Source organism: Trichoderma evansii, assembly GCF_050947405.1.
Source record: "Trichoderma evansii strain SZMC 28006 chromosome Unknown GGI43scaffold_1, whole genome shotgun sequence".
Classification (NCBI taxonomy): domain Eukaryota; kingdom Fungi; phylum Ascomycota; class Sordariomycetes; order Hypocreales; family Hypocreaceae; genus Trichoderma; species Trichoderma evansii.
In genome coordinates, this window is record NW_028145205.1 from 3,022,152 (window position 1) to 3,048,740 (window position 26,589).

Here is a 26,589-nt window from a genome sequence, read left to right on the forward strand (position 1 = left end):
TCAGACCGAGGATTCCCCTAGAAAACAAGGCTCTAGGCTGACAAGCTGAGTGATTGGTGCTATCTTCTGTCCACAAAGTTCAACAAGCTTGAAAAGATGGTCTTGCAAAGAAGCAAAAATAAACGAGTGTGATTTTTACCAGGATCAACGAAAGGTGGTGATGAATAGAAAGAACGCTGCCCTCTGGTAAATTCGCAAATTCTCAATGGCGGGTTTGGCGGAGCCAACGGTCTGTTTAATCAACCCCCAAAAGGCAATACGTCAGGGACCAGGCGCCAGAGAGGCGGTAGGTTCCACCGGCTCGATCTAGCCTTGGACTCCGGGACACACCGGCTTCCTGTACAAAAGATGTTAGGTAAATCAAGGCAGGTAATTGTTGAGTGAATGGGTTGGGACTATGCCATGATAATTTAAGTTGGAAAAACCCAGTGCGAGGCTTGAGAAAGATAGCTATCATTCACTTTGCCTTTGAGTGCTTACCTTGTTTAAATCTGACAGAGTAGCTTCTCCAAAAATAGTACAAGATAAGATGATCCAGAACAAAAGAGAGATGGCAAGGATAGACTCCTTGCTAATCAGATGATGTATGAACGCGTGAGAGCAGCAATCCTGCCCTTGGCAACGATGGCGAAGATGGAAACTCGGCTCAGATCCCAAACGGCGGGGATTGTTAGACCGAAGAGCAGCTACTAGTAGCAGTAATACTAGATCACTAAATAGATGGAGCCTTGCTGGAGACGGGTGACTGGCGTTGGAGGAATCATCGGGTCTTATACCGAGGGGGGGACTAGTTGATAAAGTCGTTTCCTCCGATACCCACGCTAACAAAAAAAGAGAAACAGAAATAGGTAATAAAGAAGACGTCCAGACCGGGAGGCACAAGTACGGGAACCTACTCCCTAGCTAGGTAGTATACCATGTCGCCGGTGGGTAGTGTGGGAGCACCAAGGTGCAGGAAGAGGGACGTCAGCAATATGCCGTCCAAGTGTGTGCCGGCCAAGCAAAGCAGGGCTGCTTGATCATGACGAAAGTTGAAATCCGCGTCGGCCAAGACAGGAGCTTAGCTCCAGGGTACCAAGAAGAAGAAAAGACCATGACCCGGGGTGCTGGACACCCCGTCGTATTCTGTACCTTGCGTTGGCCCTAAGAAAGAATTTGGGGCGATAGAGCTGATAGGTTGTCACTAGTCTGCAGCTAGGAGTGTGAGAGTTTGAATTGTCGATTTAGGATCTGCATGTGGCCACCCCCTGGTCATCCGGCATGGCGGAACAAAAGCGTCGTTGGACAAGTACAAAGACAAGGGGCCCCTTCCGATGGGTCAACAGAAAAAAATAGAAAAAGAAAGGACAGCGAGAAATCGGACAAGTGACATAAAAAAGGCAGTGCTCCGTACTTTGTATATTGTACCTCTACAAAACGCAGGCCAACAAGCGTGTAGATCTTGCTTCAAAGCTCGTAATTGGGCAGAAGCACATGTGAAAAATCAGTCTTGGTTAGGGCGGAACAGAGAAGTCGCGGTTCTCCGCCGAAGACCACAGACACGAAACAAAGTGGATTCGCATCTGGACTTAGTAGGTGGGCACGGCGATGGTTTGGGCTTGGCAACATGAGCCGGTTTCTCGCTTTTGGCTAACAGAAGTTCTGTGAACGAGGCTTCATTCCAGTCCTTTGGGCATGAAGCGCCGCCTGTTGGGACGCATCTCGCGTGCCCAGGCAGGCTGATGCTTTGTAATGTGAGTGCTAGAATGGGTATTCTCCGTCCACTTGTGTGCGTTTAAAGGTTAATAGCCAGGGGAAATGCTGGCTAATGTAACAGTTTTGTTACTTTAATGTACAAGTAGCCGCTTTGTCATTCTGCGAATGAAGTCGCATTACAAGCAGGGTGAGAATCAGAAACGCGCCACAGACGTGAAGGAGAAGCCATAGCATGACGTTCGCATGAATGAGAGCGTTTGAGACTCCCAACTGTCTTGCTGCCCTTGGATGAGAACTGGATCATCTGCAGCAAGATGTTGCTGAATAATGACGCGTAACCCACTTGAAGCAGGGTTTTTCTTCTTCTTCTTCTTTTTGCTCAAGCCGATATTCCCCCAATAGACCACGTGTAATTTAATTGCTTCTCTCTTTAAGTGGAAAGGGACTCGGTGGTAAGCAGCGGAAACTGCTCATTGTGCCAGTCAGACCAGACTGTAGTTAGCAAAAGCCTGACGGCGCTTGTGTGCCGGCTGTTTTTGCCGTGGCTAGTCAGGGCCCCAGCAGCTTGGCAGCGAATGGCCTATTTGCACAATTAGTCCACTACACGGGGATGACCGAAGTTTCAATGCCCACACGAAAATTGTTTTCCAACAGGCTATTCCGGCCATACGTCGATCAAAAACAGCAGCCTATCAAGCCAACGGGGGAAATTCCCCGTGTAATGGTCAGGCATTAGGGTTGTCGCAGACAGATCCCAGTCCGCCAAACAGCGTCCCGACAACCCGGGTCGTCCCAACCGGGCGAGATGCACAATGCGCTCGAAATGAGGATTCGTCCAGTTTCTGTTTCCTTTTGACGAGGGCACCTGTGTGTCTCAGCCAGACTCGAAAGATACCGAACGCAAGAGCAAATTACAACACAAGACGCTCATCCTGTTTCACGCGTGCTGCCCACCAGGACCCCAGCTGGACGAAGCAAAAGGGATGCTGAACTCAGACAGGCCAATTGCTCTAGTCTGGACGCTTGGTGAAGGCACACACCCCCAAAAATCGACACACCTGTTGGACAAGCCAAGCCACCTGCAGGGGCTTTGACAGTTGGTTGAGCGCTGTGGACGAAGCTGGGCCTAGAGCTGGGTCGAAAGGGCGAGAAGAGGAGGGAGGGTGAAGGAGTTGAAGTTGAAGAAAAACGGCCCCCAACCAAGCAGAAGATGGATTTATGCCTACCGTGACCCTCTATATTTGGAATTGTGCGAGAAGCACAAGCAAAAACGCAAACACAAATACTCCAAAGTAATATCTACCCAGGCAGTACATGCGCTACCAATGCCAATATTCACTTGACGCAATGTATTTGCGCAGTACCCGGATGGATGGCTTAGAACGCGCTTTCCTTTCCTCGGGCACCAGCTAGGTCTGGTGTTCCAAGGCAGGAGCAAGGGGTGCTTGAACTTGGCGCTCCCATTCGGTATAGAGATAAGTAAGGCAGCGTATCTTACGAAGTACTCCAAGTAGGGCCCAGGTTAATGGCATCATGTGCTGTCTACATGTATTCTCTACGCTACTTCGTTTTTCTCGTCTCTTCTTTTCTCTTCGTTTCTTTTCCTCAGCCAACTCGTCATCTGGTGACCAGGAACAGGGGACGGTGCAACTGCGATCGCAGAGTGGAGGCACTGCGCGGGAGGCCATGTGCAGCGTGCGTCAAGTCCACAGTAACGTGCTTTTTAGCTGGATAGTGCATGCTGCACGCAGGTCCAAGGCAGCCAATCTGCGAGCTCGGAGCAAGCAAATACAGGCAAAATGCACCTCGCTAGGGCCGTGCTAAAGGCCAAAAGTCTCAGTCCTCCACAGCGACTCCATCGACAAGCAGCCACTGAGAGGGCCAAAACCGCGTGTGGAGATGGCGCGGCTTTGCGTAGCGTGGCACCTAAGAATAAATTTTTCTTAATAGCCGTGATCCATGTGCTGCTGAAAAAAAAAAATAGCGTCTCTCAGAGAGTGCTAAAGCAGATCTGGCGATTTGGAAGACAGGTCGTACACTTTACACAGGCACAAAACTATTGGGCTAGCCCGCTAACGGAAATGAGGAGGGCATCGATTATACCCTCAACCCTCATCTATGTACTACCGCCACATCATGCTGTCAGCAGCAATACTTGTTTCGGTTAATAATAGCGATGGTACTTGGATGTACTACTAATCAAAAGGCACCAAAAAAGAAACACCGTGAGAACGAGGCGCCTACCGTCTGTGGGCGCATAATATTACGGCCTATGGGCCGCTGCTATTCCTGGTCGGGGCAGTTCGGAGGAGTGGCCTGATGTCTCACAGGCCCGCATCTGCCGTCTGAAACAGCTACGTTTTCTTTTTATGCCTATCCAATCCTTGGGGGATGCTACCTCTGCTATGGAGCTTTACTACTGCCACTGCTACTGCTACTGCCACTGCTACATACAGTAGTACTAGTACTGCTAATACGGAGCACCACCACGGAGTTACATCCGGAGAGTGCAAAGGAGTAGCAGTGCTACTAGTGGTATTACTGCTAGGCAAGTATTTGCAAGGCGCACCCAGCCTGGCGGAACATATATACGAAGTAACACAGGCTAATAGTTTTATCTATCTAGCCTCCATACGCCGTTTGACGTACCGTAAATAAAGACTATCCGCGGATCTGGTGCCGCCCTCTAGCCTACATACCCGTACAGGCATGTGCCCTGGTGGCTGTTAGGAGGAAGAACGAAAGAGAGCACACATATGTGGGCAAGCCTGGCATGTCAGGCTAATGCCCGACATTCAGCTGCTCTGTGGGGAACGGGCAGCTCTGGTGCTAGTCAAGAACCTGGTCGTGTTTTACCCCAGCCGCCTATGCTCCGTTACACATGAAGTCGCTCCCCTGCATCTAGAGTTTCGACTTTGATAAGTCAGGCCTGGCTTCAGCCAGGTTTACGACATGGCTTGCCACAGAAGAGATACTGACAGGGCGACCAAAACAAGCGCCGATCATCTACCATGTCAACTGCCAACACTGCTTGCTGCCCTATCCCACTTGGACTCGATTCTTAGCGAGGCGAGAGGGCGGGGCGCAGAGTGATGCGATCTTATTGAGCCATTCATGATACGATAACGCTGCTAGTGGTGGACAACACTGCCAACGAGAATCGCTGTCAGCGCTTCTCGCTTGGGCGGATGTAACTTGCCCGATGGCCGATACATGCCTGCATGCTCAATGTGACATGTTCTAATGTTATTCGCGAAAAAGGAATCCCTCCTGCGTCACCCCTAGGCAAATTATACGACCGTTTATTGGACGCCTGACCTTCCTTCTGCCAACTACCCTGGAATGGCGATAATGGCCCCAATATACTTGGCACAGCCGGTTTCGCGCAGCCTCAGCCGCATCTGCCAATATTGGGATGCGATTTTACGTCATTGGTAGGAATTGGGTAGCCAAGGACAAAGCTGGTCGTCACGATAGGCGAAGCTCCAGCAAATGGGAATTATGTACTGGGAATGGTAAATGTGGCGGACCTGAGCCGAGATCATTCTGTATTGAGCTGAGCTCGCTCGGCCAAGGACCGAATCCGACAGATTGGCTTAAGCATTACCACTTACAGAAATGAGGCGAGCATGTAACTTGCCTGGGTAGCCAAAGGTACGTTGTGAAATCCCTATTTGATATCTCGTACTAGGAACTCTCTTTCAATTCCCAGCCCCCTTATGGTACACCCTAGTACGCATAACAACAATATGCAGACCACTCTCAAAGGATAGCTTATTGAGAAAGACTGTATTCGAGAAAAACAAGAGTCTTTCGGGAATACTAACTGGTCATTCACAAAGCTCCGATATTGTTTAATGCAGCGCCCCCTGTTGCAGGACGGGCTTGCCAGCCTCATAATACCAGGGACGACTTACATGGTTCAGGATAAATAGGAATTAGATTGCCGGACGTCGCCGATTACCTCTTTCGGCACGGGAAGCATTCCCAGCTTGCCATCCTTACCAGCATCTTGGAATCCCTCCGGGCGGCGATGACATGGGCCAATGCCACTGTCAAGGATTGAAACCGGAAAAAATACCGAAAAGAAAGTAAAGCAAAAAAAAGAAAAGAACTGGTAATATCAAGTCTTCGCTGCGCAGTCGCCAGTTGCTATTACTGTGCGGCTGAGTGAGCAGCGAAGACTGTCAATTCGCCGAGCCTTCGCTTACGAGTGATACGATACGTAGACGCGGTTGCTGGTGCCCGCACTATACACCCTTTTCTTTTCTTTCCTTTCTTTTTACCTTCAGCTCCTCTTTATTAGCATGGATATGAATTAGCTGAATGAGAGCTGAACCTCTTGATCCGGAAGATCTATTGATTGTTATATCCAATTACGGAATGACTTTAATCAGTGACAATTTGATACATTCGCATGTTTGGAGCGGCTACAGCGCACAGTGCGTTCCGGTCATACTTCATTATGGTATGCTACTTCAAGCATGGGTAAGATGTAAGATAACCCAATTGCCCCAAGAAGCAACGTCTAGGGTTCTATAAATACATTTTTTTTGTAGATGGTACAGTAACGCTGTCAACATGCCCAGGTAAGCCGTTCCTTCAGGCTTGTTCTTACGCAAGTATCCTGCGTAATCTCGCCTATGCGAGCTTTCAAACGCCGCAAAAATATCCGGGTCCGCGCAGCTTCTATCGTTTGACCCAAGCAGGCATCTTTCGGGCCTTGACATGTCCATGCTTCTTCCTCTCCACTGTCCTGGGATCTCGTGTAATGCAACCGGCTGAGCGGATACAACGTTAGCTTCCCATCGGCGCCAGGAACAGGGTACAAAAATAGCAGATAGTTCATATGACATACCTTTTCTTAGAGCAGTTTTCAATGCTGGCTCGTGAGCAACCAGAGCCTTTGCGACGGCCAGGGTGATGGCCTCGGCCTGTCCTGTTGTACCGCCTCCCTCGACCAAGACCCAGACGTTGTATTTGTCCAGTCTCTCGGTGGCGGTGAGAGCCCAGACTGCGCTTTCACGGTCGTGCACGCGACCAAAAGCCTCGCTCAATGACTTGCCGTTTACCAGGATCTCTCCAGTACCCTCCACAACAAATGCGCGAGCAGTTGACTCTTTTCTCTTACCAACACCGACGGCACGTCCGAACTTGTCAATTTGGATCGGGTTCGGCATGTTCAAGAACGGGTTAATATCTCTAGTAAACTCCGACAGAGCAACCGTAACCTCGGCTGGCCGTAGACTGGGCTCAATGAGATTCAGACGCTTGGCCACCCGCATAACTTTTGCGTAATGTGAAGACTTGATAGGCTCTCCCATCTGTGCTCGCATCTCCTCCAGTTTCGTCCATGGCATCTGCGGAGCCTCGCTGGGTGGGACTGTGGGCAGGTGGTTGTATTTGGTGAGCAGTTTGGAGATGCCAATGTATAAGTCGTTGAACAGAGGTTCTCTCGAGAAGTATGAGGGAGTTGCCGGTAGGACTCGTGCGTGGGTCACGCCTTGATACGGAATCAGTACAGATTCAGCAGCGGAAGAGGCTTCAAGGTCGGTGCTGGAGGGCTTTTGGGCGTCGTTGGTTATAGAGCGAATTGCAAGCTGGAAGCTTGATCGTGGAACGATTGATGATCGCCATGGTGCCGCTGCAATCGAGCTTGCGCACCTCGCATGCCGCAGGCCGCTTGCAATTGAAGCCATTGCTGCTTGTCGCTGGTTAGAGTAGATCCAAGACAGCGTCCAATCTGGTCCTCCCAAGTCGTGATACCTCAAATTCGATAACCTCACATTCGATTGCAGCACTCGACTGTGGCAGCGAAAATCCAATGCAATCACGTGGAGATAACGAACAAACAACAGTTAGCACCAGCCACAGCAACCCCTGTAACCGCCGCTGCGCCAGCCACCGCGCGGGGCAGAGCTACATCCCCTCATTAAAAAAAAAAAATTCCTTCGTCGCCCCGTCCCTCTTCTCTTCCTTTCTTCAAGCTTCAACTTTCCAGTCAAGCATCAGACAAAATGGCTTTCGGAACTCTCTTCACCACCGCCGTTAGTTTCTCCTCCTGATACGTGTAATGTCTTTTATGACAGGCTGCTCACTCTTGTCTTCCTGCAGGACCAACCTCGTGCCACCGCCATCAAGGCTGTCGCCAAGGCCAACGGTCTCGACCTCAACATCTCCCTCGTTGAGGCTGGCAAGATCTCTGCCGAGCACAAGAAGGCTCACCCCCTGGGCAAGTACCCTGCCTTCATTGGCGAGGATGGCTTCGCCCTGAGCGAGAGCATTGCTATCGCCATCTACGGTACGTATTTTGATATTAGCAGCAATTTCCCCCCTCTTGCTCTTCTATTTTTTTTTTGCCGCACCTGGCTGGCCATCCTCTTGGACGGTCGCCAGTATCATCATGATGAACTTATTTATAGTTATCCCTGTCTGAAAGAACTGTATAAATTTATAACTTTTCTTTGTGTTGATAACGACAACTTCTGATCTTGCACAATTTCCATTTTTTGTCATCATTTTCTGCGTCTAGGGTCAAATATGTGAGACACTCTAGCTAACTTGATGATATAGTCACCTCCCAGAACGAGAAGACCACCCTTCTCGGCAAGACCAAGCAGGAGTAAGTGACTCATTTCCCCCTCGACTGTACCCCTCAACCTAGTCCTAACAACTTGAATAGCTACGCTTCCATCCTGCGATGGATGTCATTCTTCAACTCCGAGGTCGCCCCTAAGATCGGTGCTTGGGTTGCCCCCCTGATTGGCACCAAGCCCTACAACAAGAAGTCTGTCGATGACACCGCCAAGGAGGTCGCCGCTGCTGTTGATGCCGCTGAGGAGCACCTCACCCACCACACCTACCTCGTCGGCGAGCGCATCACCCTCGCTGATCTCTTCAGCGCTGGTCTCCTCTACCGTGGCTTCCAGTACTTCTTCGACAAGCAGTGGCGCCAGCAGCACCCCGCTGTCACTCGTTGGTACGAGACCATCGTCAACCAGCCCATCTACGCTGCTGTTGCCGAGAAGCTCCCCTTCCTCGACACCCCTGCCCTGACCAACGTTGCCCCCAAGGCTGCCCCTAAGCCTGCTGCTGCCCCCAAGCCCGCTGCTGCCCCCAAGGCTGCTGAGCCTGCTGAGGAGGAGGCTGCCCCCAAGGCCAAGCACCCCCTTGAGTCTCTGCCCAAGGCTTCTCTTCCTCTCGATGAGTGGAAGCGTCAGTACTCCAACAGCGAGACCCCCGATGCCCTCAAGTGGTTCTGGGAGAACGTCAACTTCGAGGAGTACTCCCTGTGGAAGGTTGCCTACAAGTACAACGATGAGCTTACCCTGACTTTCATGTCTAACAACCTCATCGGTGGCTTCAACAACCGTCTGGAGGGCTCTCGCAAGTACCTCTTCGGCTGTGCCTCCGTCTACGGTGCCAACAACGACTCCGTCATCGAGGGTGCTTTCGTTATCCGTGGCCAGGAGTACCTCCCTGTCTTCGACGTCGCTCCCGACTACGAGAGCTACGAGTTCATCAAGCTTGACCCCTCCAAGCCTGAGGACCGTGCCTACGTTGAGGCCCAGTGGTCTTGGGACAAGCCCGTCTCCGTCAACGGCAAGGAGTACCCCCACGCCGACGGCAAGGTCTTCAAATAAACGACCGATTATAGCGGTGATGGAAAGGAATGAAATGTTAACGGGTTATGGGTAAAAAAAATACCAGGATTTTGGTGGGAATGAATGATGATTTGGGATGTGTTTTTACGAATACCTACGTAGTCCTATAAGAAAGCAGCGGCTTAGCACCGCGCGGGACTGAAAAATCAAAACCGTAAAATACGAGTTCTACTTGTGCCAGCTTTGTTCAATGTATATGTGCATGTGTGTAGGGAAGAAAGAATAAGAAAAGATATGAGGGGTATCTAAAAAGTCTAAAAAGACTCTGTCTACTTGGCACTGCAGTTGGCCATATAAAAACTCTCAGAGCCTATCCAAATCTATCTATCCAATAGACATGAAGCCAAAATAGGCTTCAACAAAGTGTGCGCTGTGTATTCGGTGTAGCATGCGATGAGCTAGTAGTATCTCCCTCTATCCCATATGGAAGTCTTGTGATGGCATTAACGTATAGCTCGGATTGATCTTGAAAGGACGGTCTCGTATGTAGCTGCTTATGTTGGTTTGGTAGCACAGCGTATTGAGGTAGTCGTGAACCTGCGGAAGGACATCCAGAGGCTCAGTGTTGAGGCCCTCAAACTCGGGTAGCTGGAGGATGTTGAATGGCTCGCTGCGGCCCTTCTCGGCCGAGTCGTCGACTAGCACGGTGTTTGTCTGGTCCCAGCGCTGGCCGTGGGCGGCGGCCGGGTGAGAGGCCAGCACGCGGGGGTCGTTCCAGATGGCGGTTAGGCGCTTGTAGACCTGGACGCGGGCAGAGTAGTCGGCGGGGGAGAGGCCGAGCTGGTCGCGGCCCCAGATGACGACGCATTTGGCGCGCTGGGCGGGGGAGAGCAGCTGCGCGACCATCTTGTCGACGTTTTCAGGCCGGGCTGAGGACCAAATGGCGACGTGAAAGGTTTCGATGCAGTAGTCGAGGAACTCGCGCGCGTGGGGCCGCTGGATGAAGTTGAAGGGGTTGCGCTTGTTGGGGCGGTAGAGGAGCGTGCCGTTGAGGTCCATAATGACGAAGATGCGGCGAGGCTGGCGGAGGGAGGATGAGGGCGTTAGGGAGTGAGCAACGTAACGAGGCGTGGGTTCTGGGATGCCGCCGGATGCTTTGCTTGGGGCGACGCGCTGGTCTCGAGGGGAGTCTTTGGTGAGGATGCGAGGGCCAGTTGGAGGGGTTCGCATGAAGGCGTTGTTGTTGCTGTTGTTATGCCTAAAGCCATTTGGATTGTAGGGCCTGTAGAATTGTAGATATAGTTGTTAGTCCTCGATTTACTCGACGAAAAGGCAAGGTGGAAGAGAGCGAGAGCTCAGGAAAAGAAAGTTGGTTCGTACTGGTTTGGAGGTTGCGCATATCCATTATGATTATGATTCGCAGGTGCTTGCGCCTGTGCCTGCGCTTCTGCTAATAACCTCCTCGCTTTTGCCTTTTTATTTTCTTTCTTCTTCGGAGGTGGAATTGTCGTTGTTGCTGTCGTCGTCGACACAGCTTTCTTTGTTGTTGCGGCGGCTTGCGATTTAGGAGCCGGCGCTGTGCTGATGAAGCCGCCTTCTGATGTTGGCGCTATGGCATGGGGCGTCAGGTTGTTGAGCAGGGTCAGCCCTGGAATCTGGATGCTCTGAGGCCTCATCTTGTCGCTCTTCCCTTTGCCTTTGCCGCTTTTCTGTGGCGTGTAATTATATGTAGTTGAAAGATGTAAAATGAGCGGCTGCAGCAGCTTATGAGCCGCCGCTTGTGATGCGGATGTCTTTGTCTTTGAAGACGACTGGCGCGAAGAGAGATTGCGAGACGAAGGGTTCGGTCGTTGCGTAGAGTACTGCCGTATTCGAATCTGGAATGGCACAGCGCGGATGGAGCAGCCAAGCCCTGTGAATATCTCGCGCGGCCGCATCAAAGGGTCTTGAAGTTGTTGCAAACGGGCGCTTTTATTCGATGCGGGATGTCCGACATGCCCTTTTTTCTTCTAGAACGATTCGGGCTTTGGCGTTGAATCTTTAACCACTAGTGCCCCGCTGGATATTGTGGGCTACTTGCATAAATCGCCCGCTAAATGGCTGGCGCAAACAGGGGTAGTTATCGATAAGATTAAATGTTGCTTATCGCCAGCTCCAGAAAAATTACTTGAATTGCCATACTGTCGCAGTTTTTGGCAGAAGTTATTCAGTGTAACACATTGACGCAGCCCCCCAGAGAATGTCTTCTAAAAGAAAATCCACCTCCTTAGGCTTGGAGAGACGAGTACGGGCTCGAAGAGAAGAAGAATGGGAGCCAGAATTGAGTGCTAGCGATGAAGATTCAGGAGATGAAGTGTCAGAAGAGGGAGATGACAGTGGTGATGAAGATAGAGACTCGGACGAACAAGAGTCTGGCTCAGAGGTATGTGCTGTTTCTATCTGGGCAATTCCTATTTCATATATCTACGGGTCTATTGGTATTAATGCTTTGGATTTCGAAACAGTCTGAACCTGAAGAGGAAGAATCAAAAGTCGATTTCTCATCCATATCCTTCGGCGCATTATCCCGTGCGGCGGCCAGCCTGCCTTCAAAGAAGAAAAATAAGGCCGATGCAGAACCAGAAGCCGCCCCATCAAACGCAAAAACGAAGGAACCATTAAGACGAGAACAAAAGAAGCCTTCAAGCCGAGTAGATGCATCGAAGCGAAGTTCCAAGCATGCGCCGCAAGAAATGACCTCCAAGAAGCCCGTCAGCAGACGCCGCGAAATTCTCACCGATCCGCGCCGCAAGGCCCGCGATCCGCGATTTGAAGCCCTAACGGGCAGACTGGACGAAGCAAAGGTTGCAAAGAACTACTCTTTCCTAGACGAGTACCGCGAGAGCGAGATGAAAGACCTGCGGGCGCAGATCAAGAAGACCAAGGACGTCACTGTGAAGGAAGACCTGAAGAGGCAGCTGCTATCTATGGAGTCCAAGAAGAAAGCCCGCCAGAAGAAGGAGGACGAGGCTAAGCTGCTTCAAGAGCACCGAAAGAAGGAAAAGGAACTTGTTGCGCAGGGCAAGCAGCCTTTCTATCTGCGCAAGAGCGAGCAGAAGAAACAGCTGCTGATGAATAGATTCGCCGACATGAGTAAATCTCAAGTCGATAAGGCTATTGAGCGGAAGAGAAAGAAGGTGTCTTCAAAGGAAAAGAAGGAGCTAATTTCGCTAGAGAGGAGGTCGCGACGTCATTAGAGTTGGAGGGCTACTCCTCTCTCACCCCAAATACACCCTGTAACGAAGTTATGATGAGAATACAGAGTAGAATGGCAATCCCTGCCGCTGTTTGCAGTTTTACAGTCGTGAGATGACGCAGACGATACAGCCATGACCATCTTCTTTTGGTCTCTTTGCTTCTTTCCTATCGCGAATGAGCGATGCATTTACGTAGCGTGAAGTTGCAATAAATTGGCCCAACGTAGGCGGCAGAAGCATCATCGCCGATTCAATATCAACCCGACGCTGTACCCAGAATTAAGGTTGGATACAGTGGTAGCCAAATTCTCTTGGATCGCAGATCTCTTCTCCCACAATGCGCCACTGTCCGAGCATCATAGTTTAGAAGGCTGCTTGAGGCATATCGTCTTCCCCTCTTGTGAGGTCATTGATCACCGGCGCCGAGATAAACTCTATCACTGCCCATGTGGTATCTCGATGAAGTTGATTTGCTGGCCAACCCCATTTGTATCTATTGATATCATGCCAGTGAACGTGTGATTAAAACAAGGTATGTCGTAGCTTGCATGCGAATCAACGCATGTCTAGTTTGCTGTCTTAAGTCCATAGCCGAAGCTGAAGATACATTTCTGACGAATGCGGCTTCTTCGTATGAAGATATCGATAATCAGAAGCAAATAACAAAAACCTGTTGTATCACTGTAATATCTCTGACCATACTTGTTGAGTTGCCACATCGTCACAGGTAAGGACGTGACGCCTGTCGTGAATTCAACTCACCCCTGGCGGTCTTCCTGTGGCGGATAGCCTTGTGTGTCAGGGTTTCGACGCCATTTTCATCATCGTACTGGAGACTTGGCTCTCTTAGACAGAGTTCCTGTCTGAATAGGCTCTCATATAGGCAGACAGTATGTACTTTCCAAATAGATTCTCCTGCATGGCGGCGAGTGCGTATCAAGCTCGCGCAGCGTCATACCCCAATTGAGGTGATATGACGTGAATGGCAGCATGTTGTGTCCATCTCTCTCCACAATAATTCACTACGTACCGTACTTCTAGGAATGTTGCCTCCTTTGTCGCCATGCAAATAGTTGAACGCACCCAACTCGTTCTCGGTTGAAGATGGCATTGAGAATGAGAAATGACCACCATTCTTGCTACTGATATTATTGTGTAATTGACACTCAAGTGGTGATGAAATCATGCTTGCCCTCCATATATCAACAAGGGGTAATAAGGTGCGGCTCTGGCTGAAGCCAAGTTTGCTCACCCCACGACTGCAGCTAGCAGAATGCAACCTTTCAGGTCAGCGAGTGGCCACTAATTCGACTCACCATGCTTTACCACAGAGGAACAGAAGCGAACGGTCAGGGGTGGGGTGTGGAATAACAAGTGTAGAAAGACAAGACTGGTGGATATGCCACACAAGATCTAGGTGAACGACCATGGACTCCGTAGATCGAGCAGCTCTGGTTGGTCCTGTCAAATACGCGTAGGTAAGTGGAAGCGAAATTCAACTTCACGGATGGCGCCGTGCAGCATTGTAAGAACGTAGCCTCAGAGGTAAAACATGGTGGTGGCTCCGTCAAACTCGGCGAAATGACGGATGTGACAGAGGGAAAAAGCTTGGTTCGCTTGGGAAAGAGAAGCATTTCGAAGGCCTGGCTGCTTGGATGTCGATCCCAAGCGTGTGACGCAGGAACCTTGAGCTACGTTGCAGTGGAGCCAATGACAAAATGCTCAGCACCTATCGGCTCCTCACTCCGTACGGAATATACAGTGATATCTAGCTATGTCTGGGCAAGCTGCCCATCAAAGCAATACTATTCTGCCTTGCCTTCATGGCCACAATATGATGATTTAATGAACGTTTGATATGGTTGTGCTATCTCGATGCTGTTGGGTCGTTGACAACGTTATGTGGGCCATGTGACGGAAGAGGCGAAAACGTCGCCCATATCTCGCAGCGTTTTCAAAACTGAACCACCGCCACCGTTTTCATAGTGGGGTATCGAGTGACATCACGGGACGGTGAGCTAGTGTGTCGGAATGAATACGCGCACACGTCGTAGCAATATGAGCAGCATTGTATGTAAAAAACTGGTAGTGGTGTTGCAGGCGTACGCTAGAATTTTGTGTGCTGATCGTTTATCCAGACCCTGTTTTTTGGGCGACATGGCCGCTAATGATAATGTCCATACCAGCCCTACAGTACGACCACCGCCGTTATGAAGCATTAGCTGTACTGTTTCCCTCCTCCAGCTTTGTGACTTCATCTCGGTTTCATGGAGGACGGCGAAGTGAGAGGAGAAGTCGGATAAGGACAAGCGGATAGAGGCTTCGGCCGCCATTTTTTTGAGATGGCAAAGAATAAACTGCTTCTATGTTTGAGCGGACTCAAGAGGCGCCGTTTGATCTCGATTCGTGGCTTGATCTCGATGTACGGTGATATTGAGTTTGGAGAAGTTTGAAATTATAGGTTATAGTACAGATGTATCTCGTAATGGTTGGTTAAACGGTCGAACCCCAAAGCCAAGGGCAAAGGCAAAAGACCTGCACAGACGAACACCAAGTGGTATGATTCAGGCACTTAGCCCTCGAGTCTTGGTGGAATGGGGAAGGGTAGCTCACTGGGCCATTTCTGTCCGGACCCTGTTCCGTAGGAAACAAGAGAAAAATGAAGCATTCTCAATTGGTGACCCCAGTGCTCGATATTCTGGTCCAAGCTGTCTATCCTCGTTCTTCAGAGATCTGCGGGTGTATGTATACACCGGCAGCGCTAACTGTGCATTTCTTCAAAAGCAATAGCCAATGAGGGAATGGAGATATCCGGAAGCCCCGGTTTCTAGCATCAACGGATGCTGAATAATGAGAAAAAACTGCTGTGAGCTTGTACGAATGCTGCATGGCCGTTCAGCTGCTGCGACGAAAGAATGGTCTCGAACAAATCAGCCTCCTCAAACAGTGGCCCAACGAGGTCGCCCATTCGTTTGCTGGAACGCCAATGCGGGCGCGTACTGACTTGGAAAAGAAGTAGTGTACCATTACGTATCTCATTACTTCCACTAGACAGCGTCGTAGTAATAGCAGCAGCAAAACCGTCATGCCCTGGCTGGCTGGAGCAAGAACGAATGGTGGCCCCGTAATTCGAATTCCTGGCAGACGTGTATCACAGCCTGCACAGTACAGCTTCCTCCAAGTCCAAGCCAAAGGCCATCAAAGCGGGCAATGAGGATCGGTATGACATCCAAGTGACGAGCATGACGATTCCGATCAGCAGGGTCTGTGGCCGACAAACTTGGGAAGAGAAGCTTCTCCAAGCTGTGGGCAAAAGGGGACGATCTCCGTATCTGGGCCCCTCCCCATTTCCGGCTTCGAAAAACACTCAACTTCTGCACATCCATAACCCAAACAACCTCATAGACTTGCTGTGGCGTTGTGGGGCACCCAAGGACCCTGAGCGAAACAGCAGCCCCAGCCGCCAAAAAGATGGTGTCGAAGCTCTTGCAGAAGAGTGGGTGTGAGAGGTGGAGCCATTCTAATACCGAAGCGGCTTCTCAGGTGTCTATCAGCGTCCTTGGTGGTGGCCAAAGAGGAGCAACGTGCGGCGAGCAGGATCGAGCAGGGAACAGGCCTTGGTCGACTTACGCCATTTTCACCTGCGCTACCGTTGGTCGATTCGCTCAGATGCCGATCAGCTCGCTGTTTAGGGCGGACAAGATGCCACCCCCGTCAGCTGCATCTGCGACTGGATTGGCGAGTTTGAGGTGTGCTGCGCGGGTGTCGTGTATGTGCGTGTTTCGTACCATGTAGGTCGATGGAAGGGAATTGGAGACCAAAGGGAAAAAGCTGTGAGCGTCACGGTCTGGAGATCAACCACCCCCTCCTCGCCTTAGTCCCCAGTCCCTAGTTCTAGACCCCTAGATGACTAGCAGCGCTATGTTGCTTGCTTGCATGTACCGCAGTGGTGTATCAGTTGTTGGATGGCCACTCGAGTGAGGGGAAAAAGAAAGCTTGGCTGGAGGGCCCTGATGCTAGTCCTGAGATTTATAAAAGACCCTGAGATCCGCGCCTCAACCTCCCTCCTTCCTTCTAGTCCACAAGCAGTGACATCGTGTGATTCTCTCAGCCTTGTCTCGCGACCCTTTATAACACGCCATTTAGCCAGCAACGCATTATATAACCGACGACGTATAACTATATTCTCTCTTCTCCGTACCTCTTCCCTTCATCTGTCGTCGATTAGCTACACAGCCACAAAGAACAAAACCACCATCGAACCACCGGATCATTCTCTGCTGGACAGAGCTACGAGATCAAGCATCTCATCACCGCCAAAACATCATTGCAACATATTCAAAAACTCTTTTCAGCAAATCGCCCCTCATGATGCCCGGCAGGCAAGACGCTTACACCGTCTCCCTCCCCACACCTCCTCCACCACAGAGCATCTCCAGCTACTCTCGCTTCATCCACGACCACACAAAACGCCAGATGCAAGCCTTTGGTGCCCTGTCTTCCTCAAGTTCTAGCACCTCATCCCGATCCTCTGTCGGCAGCACTTCTATGACCAATGGCACCGCCCCGATTTAGCCCCTCGTCTTGCAGCGAGTGTCATAGAAGCGAGACGCATGCCACAACGCCGTGCTTCATTGCTCGACTTGGAAATGCTTAGCGGCGCTTGTTTTCCCTCTTTCGATCATGAGCTTTTGACTTCGCCTCGCGCGTGCATAGTTTGCCATTATGGTAAACTACAGATATATCCGCAGCAATCAAAAATTGGCATACAAGCAAGCCTTATTACCGAACACGACTTCTCTACTACCGAACACGACTTCTCTACTACCATCATAGCAAAAAGTAACATTTGCGTCATTCCGATTACGAGCTGACCTGAGCCGCTCACTGTTCCTGTCGCTCGTTTTGTCTATACCATTTCTGCTCTTACGAATACACGATACACACATGGCGCTGGAAGGAATAATAACAAGGGCTAATTAGCTAGGGGTTTGCTTTGGAGGGGGGTTAACATAATGTATATATATATGAGGGTAAGAGGAGCTGCCTGGCTGTAAAGCCTCCGTACATGATAACGGCAGCTAACGAAACAGTGGGATTAGTTTGATTCCAATCTCATGGCAATCTTTCTATCCAAATCTACAATTCGTTTCTTTTATATCTATCATTGAAACCATAGACAGTGCATGTTAATCATTTATAAAAGCGTGATGCAAGCTAACAGGCAACGACTGTAATCTCTTCTTATTGGTATTAATATCGCCCATATTCATATCGTCGTAAAGTAAATCAACATTAGTATGCAGTATCAATTTTTTCCATGACCCATATTTCCAAAACACACGATGAGCGCCCAACACCCTTCACATTAAATAAATCCTCTTGGCCTATACTAGAGAAGGCTTCTTCTTTATACCGAGCAGGGCAGCATGGTCTTTCTTCTTCTTCACCACTCTCTTAAAAGATGGCGGCTGTGTCGGGGGTGGCGCCGAAATTATTGCTGTACTCGTCCCCGATGACAATACTGCCTTCTCTGTTGTGCTGTCGCCGTTGGTTGGGGCTGGAAGCTCAGCGGCTTCAACATCCTTCTCCTCCGCCTCGCCTATGCTATCAAGAGTAGAGTTACCTAACCGTTTGGCTGCCGCAAAAGCTCTTTTGGCGGCTTCATCGTCCTCTCTCTCTTGTCGTTCCCGCTCCTCATCTTCAGAACGAACGATAGTGTCGGCGAAGTCAGTCCCTTCCTTTTCAGATCGATGTATCCTTGCGTTTCTCTGTCTTATTTCATCGAGGGCATCAGCTGCTGCCATTTCGCGTCTGGCATCGGCGTTCTTCGCTTCAAGATCCTCCATCGCATTCTTCTCTTCCTCTCCGGCAGCCTCAGCCTCCTCTCGTTCTAGCCTGTCTAGCCTTTCCTCTACTGACTCTTCAGCCAATTCTCGATTTCTCCACGGTTCAAATGATCGCATGGCGCCTTTGACCATCGCATAGTCTGTGTTTCGTGGATCCGTACGAAAGGTAATCTCGGCGCTACATCTTGTGCACTTGATGTGGAAAAAGAGGATCTGAATGCCTAGATATTTTTCGTCCGGTCGGATCTCTTTGCGAGAGTTGAATTTGCGCCCCTTGTATATGTATTCACCACAGCTCAAACACTTCATAGAGAAAGGAGCCATGAGTCGGACGGTTTGAATTCGCGGCCCAGCAGCTTTGGGTCCTCGGCGGCGACTGATGTCATTGGGATCAAAATCTGGAGGGTAGTATTTCTTTTGAAAGGTTAGCCTATGGTGATTTGATAGAGGCTTGCCACAATCGCTGAGTACATACCTGAAGGACTTTACGCTCAGACATTGTGAAATAGGATCAGAGAGAATGTCGTAGGGTCAGATGCGGTGGTGATAAACGGTAGTCGTCGTCAAAGAAGATTACGGAGGAAGAGATGGAGTGGCGTGCGTGAGGAAACCTGGGAGGCGTTGAGTCGATGTCATATAAACCAAGCTAACGCTAGCTCGCATCATTGGAATTATTGTTGACATCCATAAGGCTGAGGTAATATTCTCGGAAAATTCTCGGTAACGGATTCATAATGGGGCGATAAGATTTAGCTTTCTATTTCCCTGCAAGGCTGAGCCCCAGAGATAACTACCGTCACCATCTCCATAGACATTGTGTACCTCAATCTCATCGCACTCTTCCACGACTTTTTGGCTTTCTTACAGTCAAATCGCAGCAACGAAACGCGAAGAATTTAAGCAGCTGATTTCGATTTCGAATCTACATTATCTAGAGGAATAAGCTTCGCGCAAAGGTTTCAATATGCCCAAAGCCGAGGTTGGCTCGACCAAGCACTTGAGCAACAAGCTCAAGTCAAAGGGTCTCCAGCGTCTCAGATGGTATTGCCAAGTCTGCGAAAAGCAGTGCCGTGATGCCAATGGATTCAAGATGCATACTCAGTCTGAAAGCCACGTGCGACAAATGCTCGTCGTCGGTGAAGATCCAAAGAAGTACATCAACCAGTACAGCGACGAGTTCCTAAAGGACTTTTTGCAGCTATTGAAGACGGGCCATGGAGAGAAACAGGTGCAGATCAACCAATTCTACCAAGAATACATTGCCAACAAAGAACACATTCACATGAACGCGACGAAATGGCCGTCGCTGACCGAGTTTGCCAAACATTTGGGAAGAGAGGGAATCTGCCGGGTGGAAGAGAACGAGAAGGGATTTCACATTAGCTGGATCGATAACTCCCCTGACGCACTGCGGCGACAAGAAGCCTTGAGGAGGAAAGAAGCTCAAGATCAAGGCGACGAAGAAATTGAGCAGCGCATGATTCGGGAACAAATCAAGAGAGCCGAGCAAGCCGCTGGTAAACGTGAAGGAGAAGCAGAAGAACAAGAGGGTAGAGAACTCAAAAGGCAGGAAGGCGAAAAGATCAAACTGTCTTTTGGTACGAAGCCCAAGCTGGAAGAAGCCCAGAAGACTACAGAGGAGAAGCCAGAGGGATCAAAAGACGCCGACAAGGGCGAGCCAGCAGATTCCGATGCCCCGAAAGAACAACCAAAGCCAGCCGCGAGCAAAGGAGGCTTTGGTGGAATATCTTTAAAGCTTGGTGACAAGCCACAGACCAAAAACGTGTTTGCCCAAGCAAAGAAGAACGCGTTAGCTTCAGGGTCGAAGAAGGGATCTTTATTACAGCAGCCCAAGAAGATAAGTGAGGCTGAGAGGATTATGAAAGAGGAGCTAGAAAGGAAACGGCCAAGCGGTTCAGTTGGCTTTGGAATGCCCAGTGGCAAAAAGCAAAGAAATAATTAAAAAGGCACGGTACATTTCGGTCATGGCGAATAATGGATGGCGTTTTTTTCTCCCTTCACATTTGATAGAGCGTTTATATCTTGTATATGGGAACGGATATATTTTTGCTGCATGTAGCATTACCATAGATACCATAATGACTAAACAACAATTTGGATATTATTATATCTTGGTCTTCCAAAACTCATTTCTATTACCAAAACGCCGTATTCGCCTTCCCTTTGTTGTAAGCCAAATTATGCTGTGAATGTCCATCTTCGCTCGTTTAAGCATCGGCTTCGGTCTGCGTGCCATCTCTCCTATAATCATCAAGTCAGCCATCTGGTTCATTCTTTCCTGCCCTGTCTATGAAGCATCGCCGTATCTTGTGATCGAATTGACGTACGGGATGTATTGTATCCTATACTCATCCTCCAGTGATGATCGAATTTCGTCGGGGAGCTGGCCTGAAACCTTGATCGCGTACACGCCGGGCACATAGCCGTCCAGGCGCTGCCACTTGGCCACCCATGACTTGGAAGGGTTGGCGAGCGTTATCAGGCCCTCAAAGACCTGCGACGTGCAGCTCTCGATCTGGTCCTGCGAGCCGATGAGGTGCAGGAACTCTTCGCAGTTGGGACATCCTTCGTCGCGGAAGCGCTATTCGCAGGCGGGCGCGGATTGGGGTTAGCCAGCAGTATGATGCGTGGGAGTTGGCCTCGTTTGTATGCCAGGATTCGCGGAAACGCTTACGCTGTATGTCATGACGATGGAGCAGACCATGCAGGCGCGCAGGTAGCGCTGCTGGCCGGGGGTGACGAAGCTGGACATGGCTGTGCGATGGATGGAGAATGGACGGTTGGTGAAAGAGAGTCGAATTGGCAAGGCTGAGAGGTTGGATGACGGGAATCGCTTTGGCGGAAAGGGAAAGGCGTTCGAGGAGCGCTAGTGCGGAATTGCTTCCGAGGCGTGGAGTGCCCATGTATACTGGATGGCGAGAGCTTTGGGTGATGAAATATCATGTACTAGAACGCAATCATTTAGATTAAATTGAATAAAATATATACAGTCAAATTCAAGACATTGATATAATTAAATAATTGCTCTATATCATATCCAATCCCGCTGTTGGAAGCAGTGCAGCTACATATTCGAGAAAGACGCCTAAGCTAGCACTACGAAATAATGCACCTATCCCAAAAAAACATGCAACAAACGCAACTTATGATTTTCACCCTTTAGATTAACTCATCCTGCACTCTAAACTCTATAAATACTATTTTTCCTTTCATCTAAACACCCTAAAAGATGGAACAGCCTAAGAGCCAAGACACCGAGAGGACAATACTCGAGAAACAAAGACTGCAAAAATCTCACGAGCTCCTCACATGCACTGTTAAAACACCATCCTTCTCATACATCCACCTAGAGCTCTTGACGGACCCCCCTGGTGCAGGCGTTGAACTGGACAATCTTCAAGTTAAATCGTATTGCACTGCAGCCTTGACCCAATTTCTCGGAATAACGGGCACTGCAATCTCTCTCGATATACTAAAAGTTGAAGGATCTGCATGCTGGATCCGAGTGCCTCGAGATGACCTTGGCCCGTTTGCTGCCGCACTTACTGCCTGGAAAGGTACGAGTGATGGGGGCATCAAGCGCCTTTTACGTATCAAACAGTGCTCTGACTGGCTTGGCATGATGGCCGGAAGCGATGGACAAGATGAGCTATGGAATAATAACTGAGGCATTGGTGCTGCATAACCTAAGATACCTAACCGCAAAGGGTATATCTAAGTGCCGCCTTTTTACCTGGCCGTATTTTTCTTTTTACTTTTTACTGTTTTTGATAATCTGTTGGATACCCAGAAGCAGGGGTATATATATGCCTCTATTTCATATACATCCTTCTTCCTCCGCCTTGCCCTCAATTCGGAGAATTTACATTAGAGACGACATGAGGGAGTTTTGGGCATATGCCTACGAATCACGTTAGACTCAATTATGATAATAGCAAGAAAGGGAGAGGAAAAAAAAATAGAGGGAAAACTCACCATTGGCCGAATGTTCGGGTGTGGTACCGCATCAAATTGTTCAAACCGGAGCTTATAATCAGGTCCGATGTTGATGTAAGCGCCCCTGTTCTCCGTTGAGTCACAATATCTCGGAGCAGAGAAAACTAAAGAGTACAGCTGTTAGCTTTACGGTTACATGAAATAAGAATAATCAAGCAAAAGGAGACGACGAACCGGTGATGCATTTGCCATCGTGTTGTACTTCGTAGCCATCCATGCGCACTTCGTGACTTCGAATAACAGCTTCCAGGCCATTGTTGTCGCAAAATCTCTTGGTGACATCTGGGCCGAATTGCATGCCGACTCCTCGCTTGCTGGGTCCTCGGCCAGGCTCTTCTTGAGGATCAGTCCACAGCATCTCCATCATCAAACCCGCCTGGCCAGGTTGGCGTTGCGAGTGTCGGTTCAGCTTTCGAATGTCGTCCAATGTGACCTTATCATCAGAGAACAGACCACCGTGGAGAACAAGATATTTGGATCCAATTAATGTCGCCAGGGCCAATGCAGAGAAACTCTCGGAAAATAACCTGAAAATTCTGTGCGGAAGAGTGTTGGCATACTTTTCATGTCAAAATTCAGTTATGACAGTGAAATGCTTACCTCTCGTTATACTTGGCTTTGACCTCGCCTTCGAAGCCGTAGACCTTGTTCATATCATCCGTCTCGTGGTTTCCTCTGTTCAAAAAGAAGTTTTTGGGCCGCAGCCACTTGTAGGCATAGAGTAACAGTGCAATCTCGGTGGACCAGGATCCTCTGTCGACAAAGTCGCCGTTGAACAAGTACCAATGCTTATCTGATGGGAGGCCGTTTCGTCGGAACAGCTCCATAAGATCAAAGTACTGACCTAAATTCGACAAATGTAAGCATTTCAGAAGAGTAAAATTGACCAAGTTTTGCCTACCATGGGTATCGCCACAAACGGTGAGTTCGACGCCCTCGGGAACTTCCGTTTCCACCATAGTGGGCTCATCATATACGATTTGCTTGACAGCAATGAGGATCTGATAGACGTATTTCTTGGCAATGAGCTTGCCGGTCTTGAACCTCTCAATCATGTCATCGATAAATTCTTGTGTCATTTCATTTCCTAGCGCCACTCCGTCATATCCCTCCTCAAGAGCCATGGACTCCAAATCAAGCCCTTCGGCAGCGGAGGGCTCATCTCCAACTTCAATAGCGGCAAAGAAGGCCAACTGGCGCACAATCTTCTTGCACTCTTCCAGCTTGAGCCGCGCATCCTTGTTGGTGGGGTCCAGCCGGACGCATTCTTTGAAGTCTTCGATGGCTTCCTTTGGTTTTAAAATCGCAGTACGGGCGAGGCCTCGGCGGAAGTATGCCTAGATGTCGAAAGACCATTTGTTCTTAGCCATCTAGCTCCATTTACATGTGGTATTCGCGGGCTTGTACCTTGATGAGCTTCGGGTTGAGCTCGATCGCCTTGGTAGCGTCGGCAATGGCATATCCGTATGCTTCTGTCTTGATATACGCCTAAAAATGAAATTACAGTCAGTTAGTTATATGGTTCTCCAGAGCGGGCCCAGATGGGTTGTCACGAACCTGGGCTCTGTTGGTGAAGAATGTGGGCTCGGTAGCGTCTGCCTGGATGGCCTTGTCATAGAAACTGATCGCCGTAGGCCAATCACCAGCAGCGAACGCCTTGTTTCCCTGGTTCTTGAGGTCGACGGCTGTTTGCGCCATTGTGAAGTGGGATACCTAGGACTGGAGCACGCAGAGGGACAAGAAATATATGCCGGGATTATATGATATCGCGTGCGCCAGACCTTGGTGGGGGAGATTCGCAGGACCGGAGAATCGGGGGTTTTGCAACAGGTATCGTGTACAACAAACGTCAGCTCTTTCTCCTCGGCCGGTCAACGTCACGAGCGCCTTCAGGTCGAGAAAGATCTGAGACAAACGAACGGGTTGGACTTTTCGCAATAGTGCCCAAAACTAAAGAGAAACCGATATAAACTGGGGATGCCAGAAGTGGGTTGCCGAAACGGCTGGATTGGGCTAGCAAGGGAGTCCAGATGAGGAGAAGAGCAGGCTAGCTGTGGCTTTATAGGGTCGTCTCCCCTGTAAGCACTGTGCTATTGCCGCTGCCATGTGCCCTGTGGATATCTCCAGCGCCTGCTAACGGCGTGTTGCCAGCCGTGGCAGCCCTAAGGCTAGGCTGTGGCTTTTGCAGCGTCTGGACATTGACCTCGGATAGATGCAACAATGCATCATTAGCAGCCTCAAGTACAAGGTGATGTACATGTGGTGGCGAGTGGGTGGGGCGAGTGACATTGAACCCTGCTGCTGCCACGGTAGTAGTCCGGAGTACTTGCAACGGCCTAGTACAAGCGGCTCTGCCCGTGATTTCGACGACTCACTTTAGACTTTAGTTTCAACTCTTTCATTATCAAAGCAAAGAAACCATCGACAAACTGCGCCAAAGAAAAATAAATGAGAAATATTAAAGATACATACACGTCTAGAACACAACGAATAGAGTTGGTCGAGTTTGTCGCAGATTTCTATTCTTCTCACGGTCAGCGATGGATTCCACGGCCGGGTCCTCGAACGCCCTGGTGCGTAAGAGGACCGATCTGGACCTGATGCCGCCTCCGCCTCGCGCAAAGAAGATCAAAAGACCCAAGAAAGTGCTGGATGAGGATACCTATACCGAAGCGCTCTCTCAGATTATCGCAAGGGACTTCTTCCCAGGCCTATTGGAGACACAGATCCAGCAGGAGTACCTAGACGCCATGGAATCGAAAGATGCTGCCTGGATATCGAGTGCTAGCCAGAGGCTTCGCCATGTCATGACTCCGGGGCGAAAATCAACCTCAGCGCCCTCATTCAATACCACAAACGGTAACAGGACTCCCACCAGCTTTGTCGGCGACACACCAGCATCTGTGGCAACAAGCGTTGCACAAGACAAGTCGCGGCCGGACTTTAATCTAAGCCTATCCAAATTCCAGGCCACCTACACCAGCGAGGATAATGAAAGCTTTTATAAGCTGATCGACAAACAAAACCAGAAGAAAGCTGACAAGTACGATTGGCTTTGGCGCGGCAACAAGCTTCCTTCTAAGCAGATGATCAAACAGAAAGAGGTCACAGATAGATTGGAACAGACGCGAAGTCTTGTCGACGACGGATTTAAGAGAGACCGGTTGGCTATCAAAGATAATGATGAGCGACCTGCACAGCCAGATTCTTGGAAGTTCGCCCCTCGGAATGGCCTAATGTTTCAACCGGAAGGCCTGGAAGATGGGGTCAAAACCGTTGCTGAAAGCACGGAGGAGCTGTCTCGCATGGCGCCAAGGTCGATCAGCTATGAGAACACGAGGATGCCGCAGCCGCACATGCCACAGCGACCCCCATCACCAACCATGTCGTCGGTTCGCGATGCGATTGCAGGTAAGCCGCGACGACACGACGCCGACTCTAGTGTTGTTGGCGGTAGTGAAACTCCTCGCGTGAATGGCTACGCCTTTGTGGACGATGAAGACGACGACAATGATGCTGCATCTATAAGTCTTCTAGCACCGATTAATCTTGGACCTGGAGATACAACAAATCCCTTTAAGATACAAGACCAAAGGAAGCGAGAGGTTCTTCATGAACAAATGGTGGAACGAATATCCAGATCCAAAAGCGATTCTCAACGAAACGGATTCACAGGAAAGGTTGCAAAGATGGAGACGCCGAGATTCACCAGCGGCCCCAGACTATCGGGAGGGCTAACGCCGGCTGCCCAAAGATTATTGAACAAGATGGCGACCCCGATGAGAGGGAGAGCAGCGGATTCCTTTGGACAGGCAACTCCTAGGAAGCCAAAAAGCTCACTCTTGAAGAGCGTCAGCAGAGTGCCACGCAAATCAACATAATGCACTTTGTATTCTTGTTTTTTGAACGAGATGCGACCACGCATTTGATATATGTATTATCTTGGAAAAGAATGATGGAGCGTTTGACGGCGCATTTACTTTTGTATCAATTTGAAATGTTGAGGCCCTTTTTTTGAGCCGGATTATTAGCGTGGCGTTTTACTGGACAGGGAAATTCGCAAGAAATCATGCCTTGGTACACATTAGAGATATACAAATACTGTCGATTTATTTATTTTTATTTATTCTTTAGCTTAATGTAGAATACAATTCAGAATGCTCACAACAGCAAGACTTGAGTAGAATA

General features: G+C 49.6%; 10 protein-coding genes across 10 annotated transcripts; 5 read left to right on the forward strand and 5 right to left on the reverse strand.

Moving 5' to 3' along the window:
* Positions 1-6,142: 6,142 nt before the first annotated feature.
* On the reverse strand, positions 6,143-7,493 carry GGI43DRAFT_391743 (mitochondrial 37S ribosomal protein uS9m). The gene is made up of 2 exons (XM_083204469.1): positions 6,554-7,493; positions 6,143-6,476 (listed from the first exon to the last, which is right to left on the reverse strand). The coding sequence occupies exons 1-2, from the start codon at positions 7,392-7,394 to the stop codon at positions 6,385-6,387; spliced, it is 933 nt and encodes a 310-aa protein (XP_083066589.1). The 5' UTR covers positions 7,395-7,493; the 3' UTR covers positions 6,143-6,384.
* A 182-nt stretch (positions 7,494-7,675) lies between these two features.
* GGI43DRAFT_391745 (uncharacterized protein) lies at positions 7,676-9,524 on the forward strand. Its single transcript, XM_083204470.1, has 4 exons — positions 7,676-7,742; positions 7,810-7,996; positions 8,269-8,317; positions 8,378-9,524. Exons 1-4 carry the CDS (start codon positions 7,713-7,715, stop codon positions 9,336-9,338), a joined length of 1,227 nt encoding a protein of 408 aa, XP_083066590.1. The 5' UTR covers positions 7,676-7,712; the 3' UTR covers positions 9,339-9,524.
* Positions 9,393-11,374, reverse strand: GGI43DRAFT_391747 (HAD-like domain-containing protein). Its single transcript, XM_083204471.1, has 2 exons — positions 10,680-11,374; positions 9,393-10,581 (listed from the first exon to the last, which is right to left on the reverse strand). Exons 1-2 carry the CDS (start codon positions 11,234-11,236, stop codon positions 9,774-9,776), a joined length of 1,365 nt encoding a protein of 454 aa, XP_083066591.1. The 5' UTR covers positions 11,237-11,374; the 3' UTR covers positions 9,393-9,773.
* Positions 11,375-11,538: 164 nt separating this feature from the next.
* On the forward strand, positions 11,539-12,535 carry GGI43DRAFT_378943 (uncharacterized protein; the record flags this gene model as incomplete). Its single annotated transcript, XM_083202767.1, has 2 exons — positions 11,539-11,721; positions 11,804-12,535. 2 exons carry the CDS (start codon positions 11,539-11,541, stop codon positions 12,533-12,535), a joined length of 915 nt encoding a protein of 304 aa, XP_083066592.1.
* A 5,180-nt stretch (positions 12,536-17,715) lies between these two features.
* GGI43DRAFT_33713 (mRNA splicing protein YJU2) lies at positions 17,716-19,062 on the reverse strand. The gene is made up of 2 exons (XM_083202076.1): positions 18,860-19,062; positions 17,716-18,798 (listed from the first exon to the last, which is right to left on the reverse strand). Exons 1-2 carry the CDS (start codon positions 18,881-18,883, stop codon positions 17,923-17,925), a joined length of 900 nt encoding a protein of 299 aa, XP_083066593.1. The 5' UTR covers positions 18,884-19,062; the 3' UTR covers positions 17,716-17,922.
* A 30-nt stretch (positions 19,063-19,092) lies between these two features.
* Positions 19,093-20,514, forward strand: GGI43DRAFT_391755 (domain of Kin17 curved DNA-binding protein-domain-containing protein). Its single transcript, XM_083204472.1, has one exon. It carries the CDS (start codon positions 19,349-19,351, stop codon positions 20,345-20,347), a length of 999 nt encoding a protein of 332 aa, XP_083066594.1. The 5' UTR covers positions 19,093-19,348; the 3' UTR covers positions 20,348-20,514.
* GGI43DRAFT_391757 (transcription elongation factor SPT4) lies at positions 20,515-21,282 on the reverse strand. The gene is made up of 3 exons (XM_083204473.1): positions 21,080-21,282; positions 20,733-20,986; positions 20,515-20,646 (listed from the first exon to the last, which is right to left on the reverse strand). Exons 1-3 carry the CDS (start codon positions 21,155-21,157, stop codon positions 20,613-20,615), a joined length of 366 nt encoding a protein of 121 aa, XP_083066595.1. The 5' UTR covers positions 21,158-21,282; the 3' UTR covers positions 20,515-20,612.
* Positions 21,283-21,347: 65 nt separating this feature from the next.
* GGI43DRAFT_33846 (uncharacterized protein) lies at positions 21,348-22,312 on the forward strand. The gene has a single exon (XM_083202090.1). The coding sequence runs from the start codon at positions 21,635-21,637 to the stop codon at positions 22,070-22,072; it is 438 nt and encodes a 145-aa protein (XP_083066596.1). The 5' UTR covers positions 21,348-21,634; the 3' UTR covers positions 22,073-22,312.
* GGI43DRAFT_391763 (protein serine/threonine phosphatase) lies at positions 21,573-24,691 on the reverse strand. Its single transcript, XM_083204474.1, has 6 exons — positions 23,959-24,691; positions 23,809-23,889; positions 23,303-23,738; positions 23,002-23,245; positions 22,576-22,937; positions 21,573-22,505 (listed from the first exon to the last, which is right to left on the reverse strand). The coding sequence occupies exons 1-6, from the start codon at positions 24,097-24,099 to the stop codon at positions 22,273-22,275; spliced, it is 1,497 nt and encodes a 498-aa protein (XP_083066597.1). The 5' UTR covers positions 24,100-24,691; the 3' UTR covers positions 21,573-22,272.
* GGI43DRAFT_391764 (splicing factor ESS-2 family protein) lies at positions 24,674-26,587 on the forward strand. The gene has a single exon (XM_083204475.1). The coding sequence runs from the start codon at positions 24,942-24,944 to the stop codon at positions 26,280-26,282; it is 1,341 nt and encodes a 446-aa protein (XP_083066598.1). The 5' UTR covers positions 24,674-24,941; the 3' UTR covers positions 26,283-26,587.
* Positions 26,588-26,589: the final 2 nt, after the last annotated feature.

What these genes read in the sequence shown, in the direction of transcription:
- GGI43DRAFT_391763 (XM_083204474.1), bottom strand. Translation starts at nt 24,099, where the DNA reads ATGGCGCAAACAGCCGTCGACCTCAAGAACCAGGGAAACAAGGCGTTC. An exon ending in TCAACCCGAAGCTCATCAAG is followed by an intron (nt 23,739 to 23,808) that starts GTACAAGCCCGC and finishes TTCGACATCTAG; the next exon opens with GCATACTTCCGCCGAGGCCT. An exon ending in CGTTTGTGGCGATACCCATG is followed by an intron (nt 23,246 to 23,302) that starts GTAGGCAAAACT and finishes TGTCGAATTTAG; the next exon opens with GTCAGTACTTTGATCTTATG.
- GGI43DRAFT_391764 (XM_083204475.1), top strand. Translation starts at nt 24,942, where the DNA reads ATGGATTCCACGGCCGGGTCCTCGAACGCCCTGGTGCGTAAGAGGACC.
- GGI43DRAFT_391745 (XM_083204470.1), top strand. Translation starts at nt 7,713, where the DNA reads ATGGCTTTCGGAACTCTCTTCACCACCGCC. An exon ending in GAACTCTCTTCACCACCGCC is followed by an intron (nt 7,743 to 7,809) that starts GTTAGTTTCTCC and finishes GTCTTCCTGCAG; the next exon opens with GACCAACCTCGTGCCACCGC. An exon ending in CATTGCTATCGCCATCTACG is followed by an intron (nt 7,997 to 8,268) that starts GTACGTATTTTG and finishes TTGATGATATAG; the next exon opens with TCACCTCCCAGAACGAGAAG.
- GGI43DRAFT_391743 (XM_083204469.1), bottom strand. Translation starts at nt 7,394, where the DNA reads ATGGCTTCAATTGCAAGCGGCCTGCGGCATGCGAGGTGCGCAAGCTCG. An exon ending in GAAAACTGCTCTAAGAAAAG is followed by an intron (nt 6,477 to 6,553) that starts GTATGTCATATG and finishes GTATCCGCTCAG; the next exon opens with CCGGTTGCATTACACGAGAT.
- GGI43DRAFT_391757 (XM_083204473.1), bottom strand. Translation starts at nt 21,157, where the DNA reads ATGTCCAGCTTCGTCACCCCCGGCCAGCAGCGCTACCTGCGCGCCTGC. An exon ending in CCATCGTCATGACATACAGC is followed by an intron (nt 20,987 to 21,079) that starts GTAAGCGTTTCC and finishes GCCTGCGAATAG; the next exon opens with CGCTTCCGCGACGAAGGATG. An exon ending in TATAGGATACAATACATCCC is followed by an intron (nt 20,647 to 20,732) that starts GTACGTCAATTC and finishes TGATGATTATAG; the next exon opens with GAGAGATGGCACGCAGACCG.
- GGI43DRAFT_33846 (XM_083202090.1), top strand. Translation starts at nt 21,635, where the DNA reads ATGGAACAGCCTAAGAGCCAAGACACCGAGAGGACAATACTCGAGAAA.
- GGI43DRAFT_391747 (XM_083204471.1), bottom strand. Translation starts at nt 11,236, where the DNA reads ATGCGGCCGCGCGAGATATTCACAGGGCTTGGCTGCTCCATCCGCGCT. An exon ending in TATGCGCAACCTCCAAACCA is followed by an intron (nt 10,582 to 10,679) that starts GTACGAACCAAC and finishes ACAATTCTACAG; the next exon opens with GCCCTACAATCCAAATGGCT.
- GGI43DRAFT_391755 (XM_083204472.1), top strand. Translation starts at nt 19,349, where the DNA reads ATGCCCAAAGCCGAGGTTGGCTCGACCAAGCACTTGAGCAACAAGCTC.
- GGI43DRAFT_33713 (XM_083202076.1), bottom strand. Translation starts at nt 18,883, where the DNA reads ATGTCTGAGCGTAAAGTCCTTCAG. An exon ending in CTGAGCGTAAAGTCCTTCAG is followed by an intron (nt 18,799 to 18,859) that starts GTATGTACTCAG and finishes ACCTTTCAAAAG; the next exon opens with AAATACTACCCTCCAGATTT.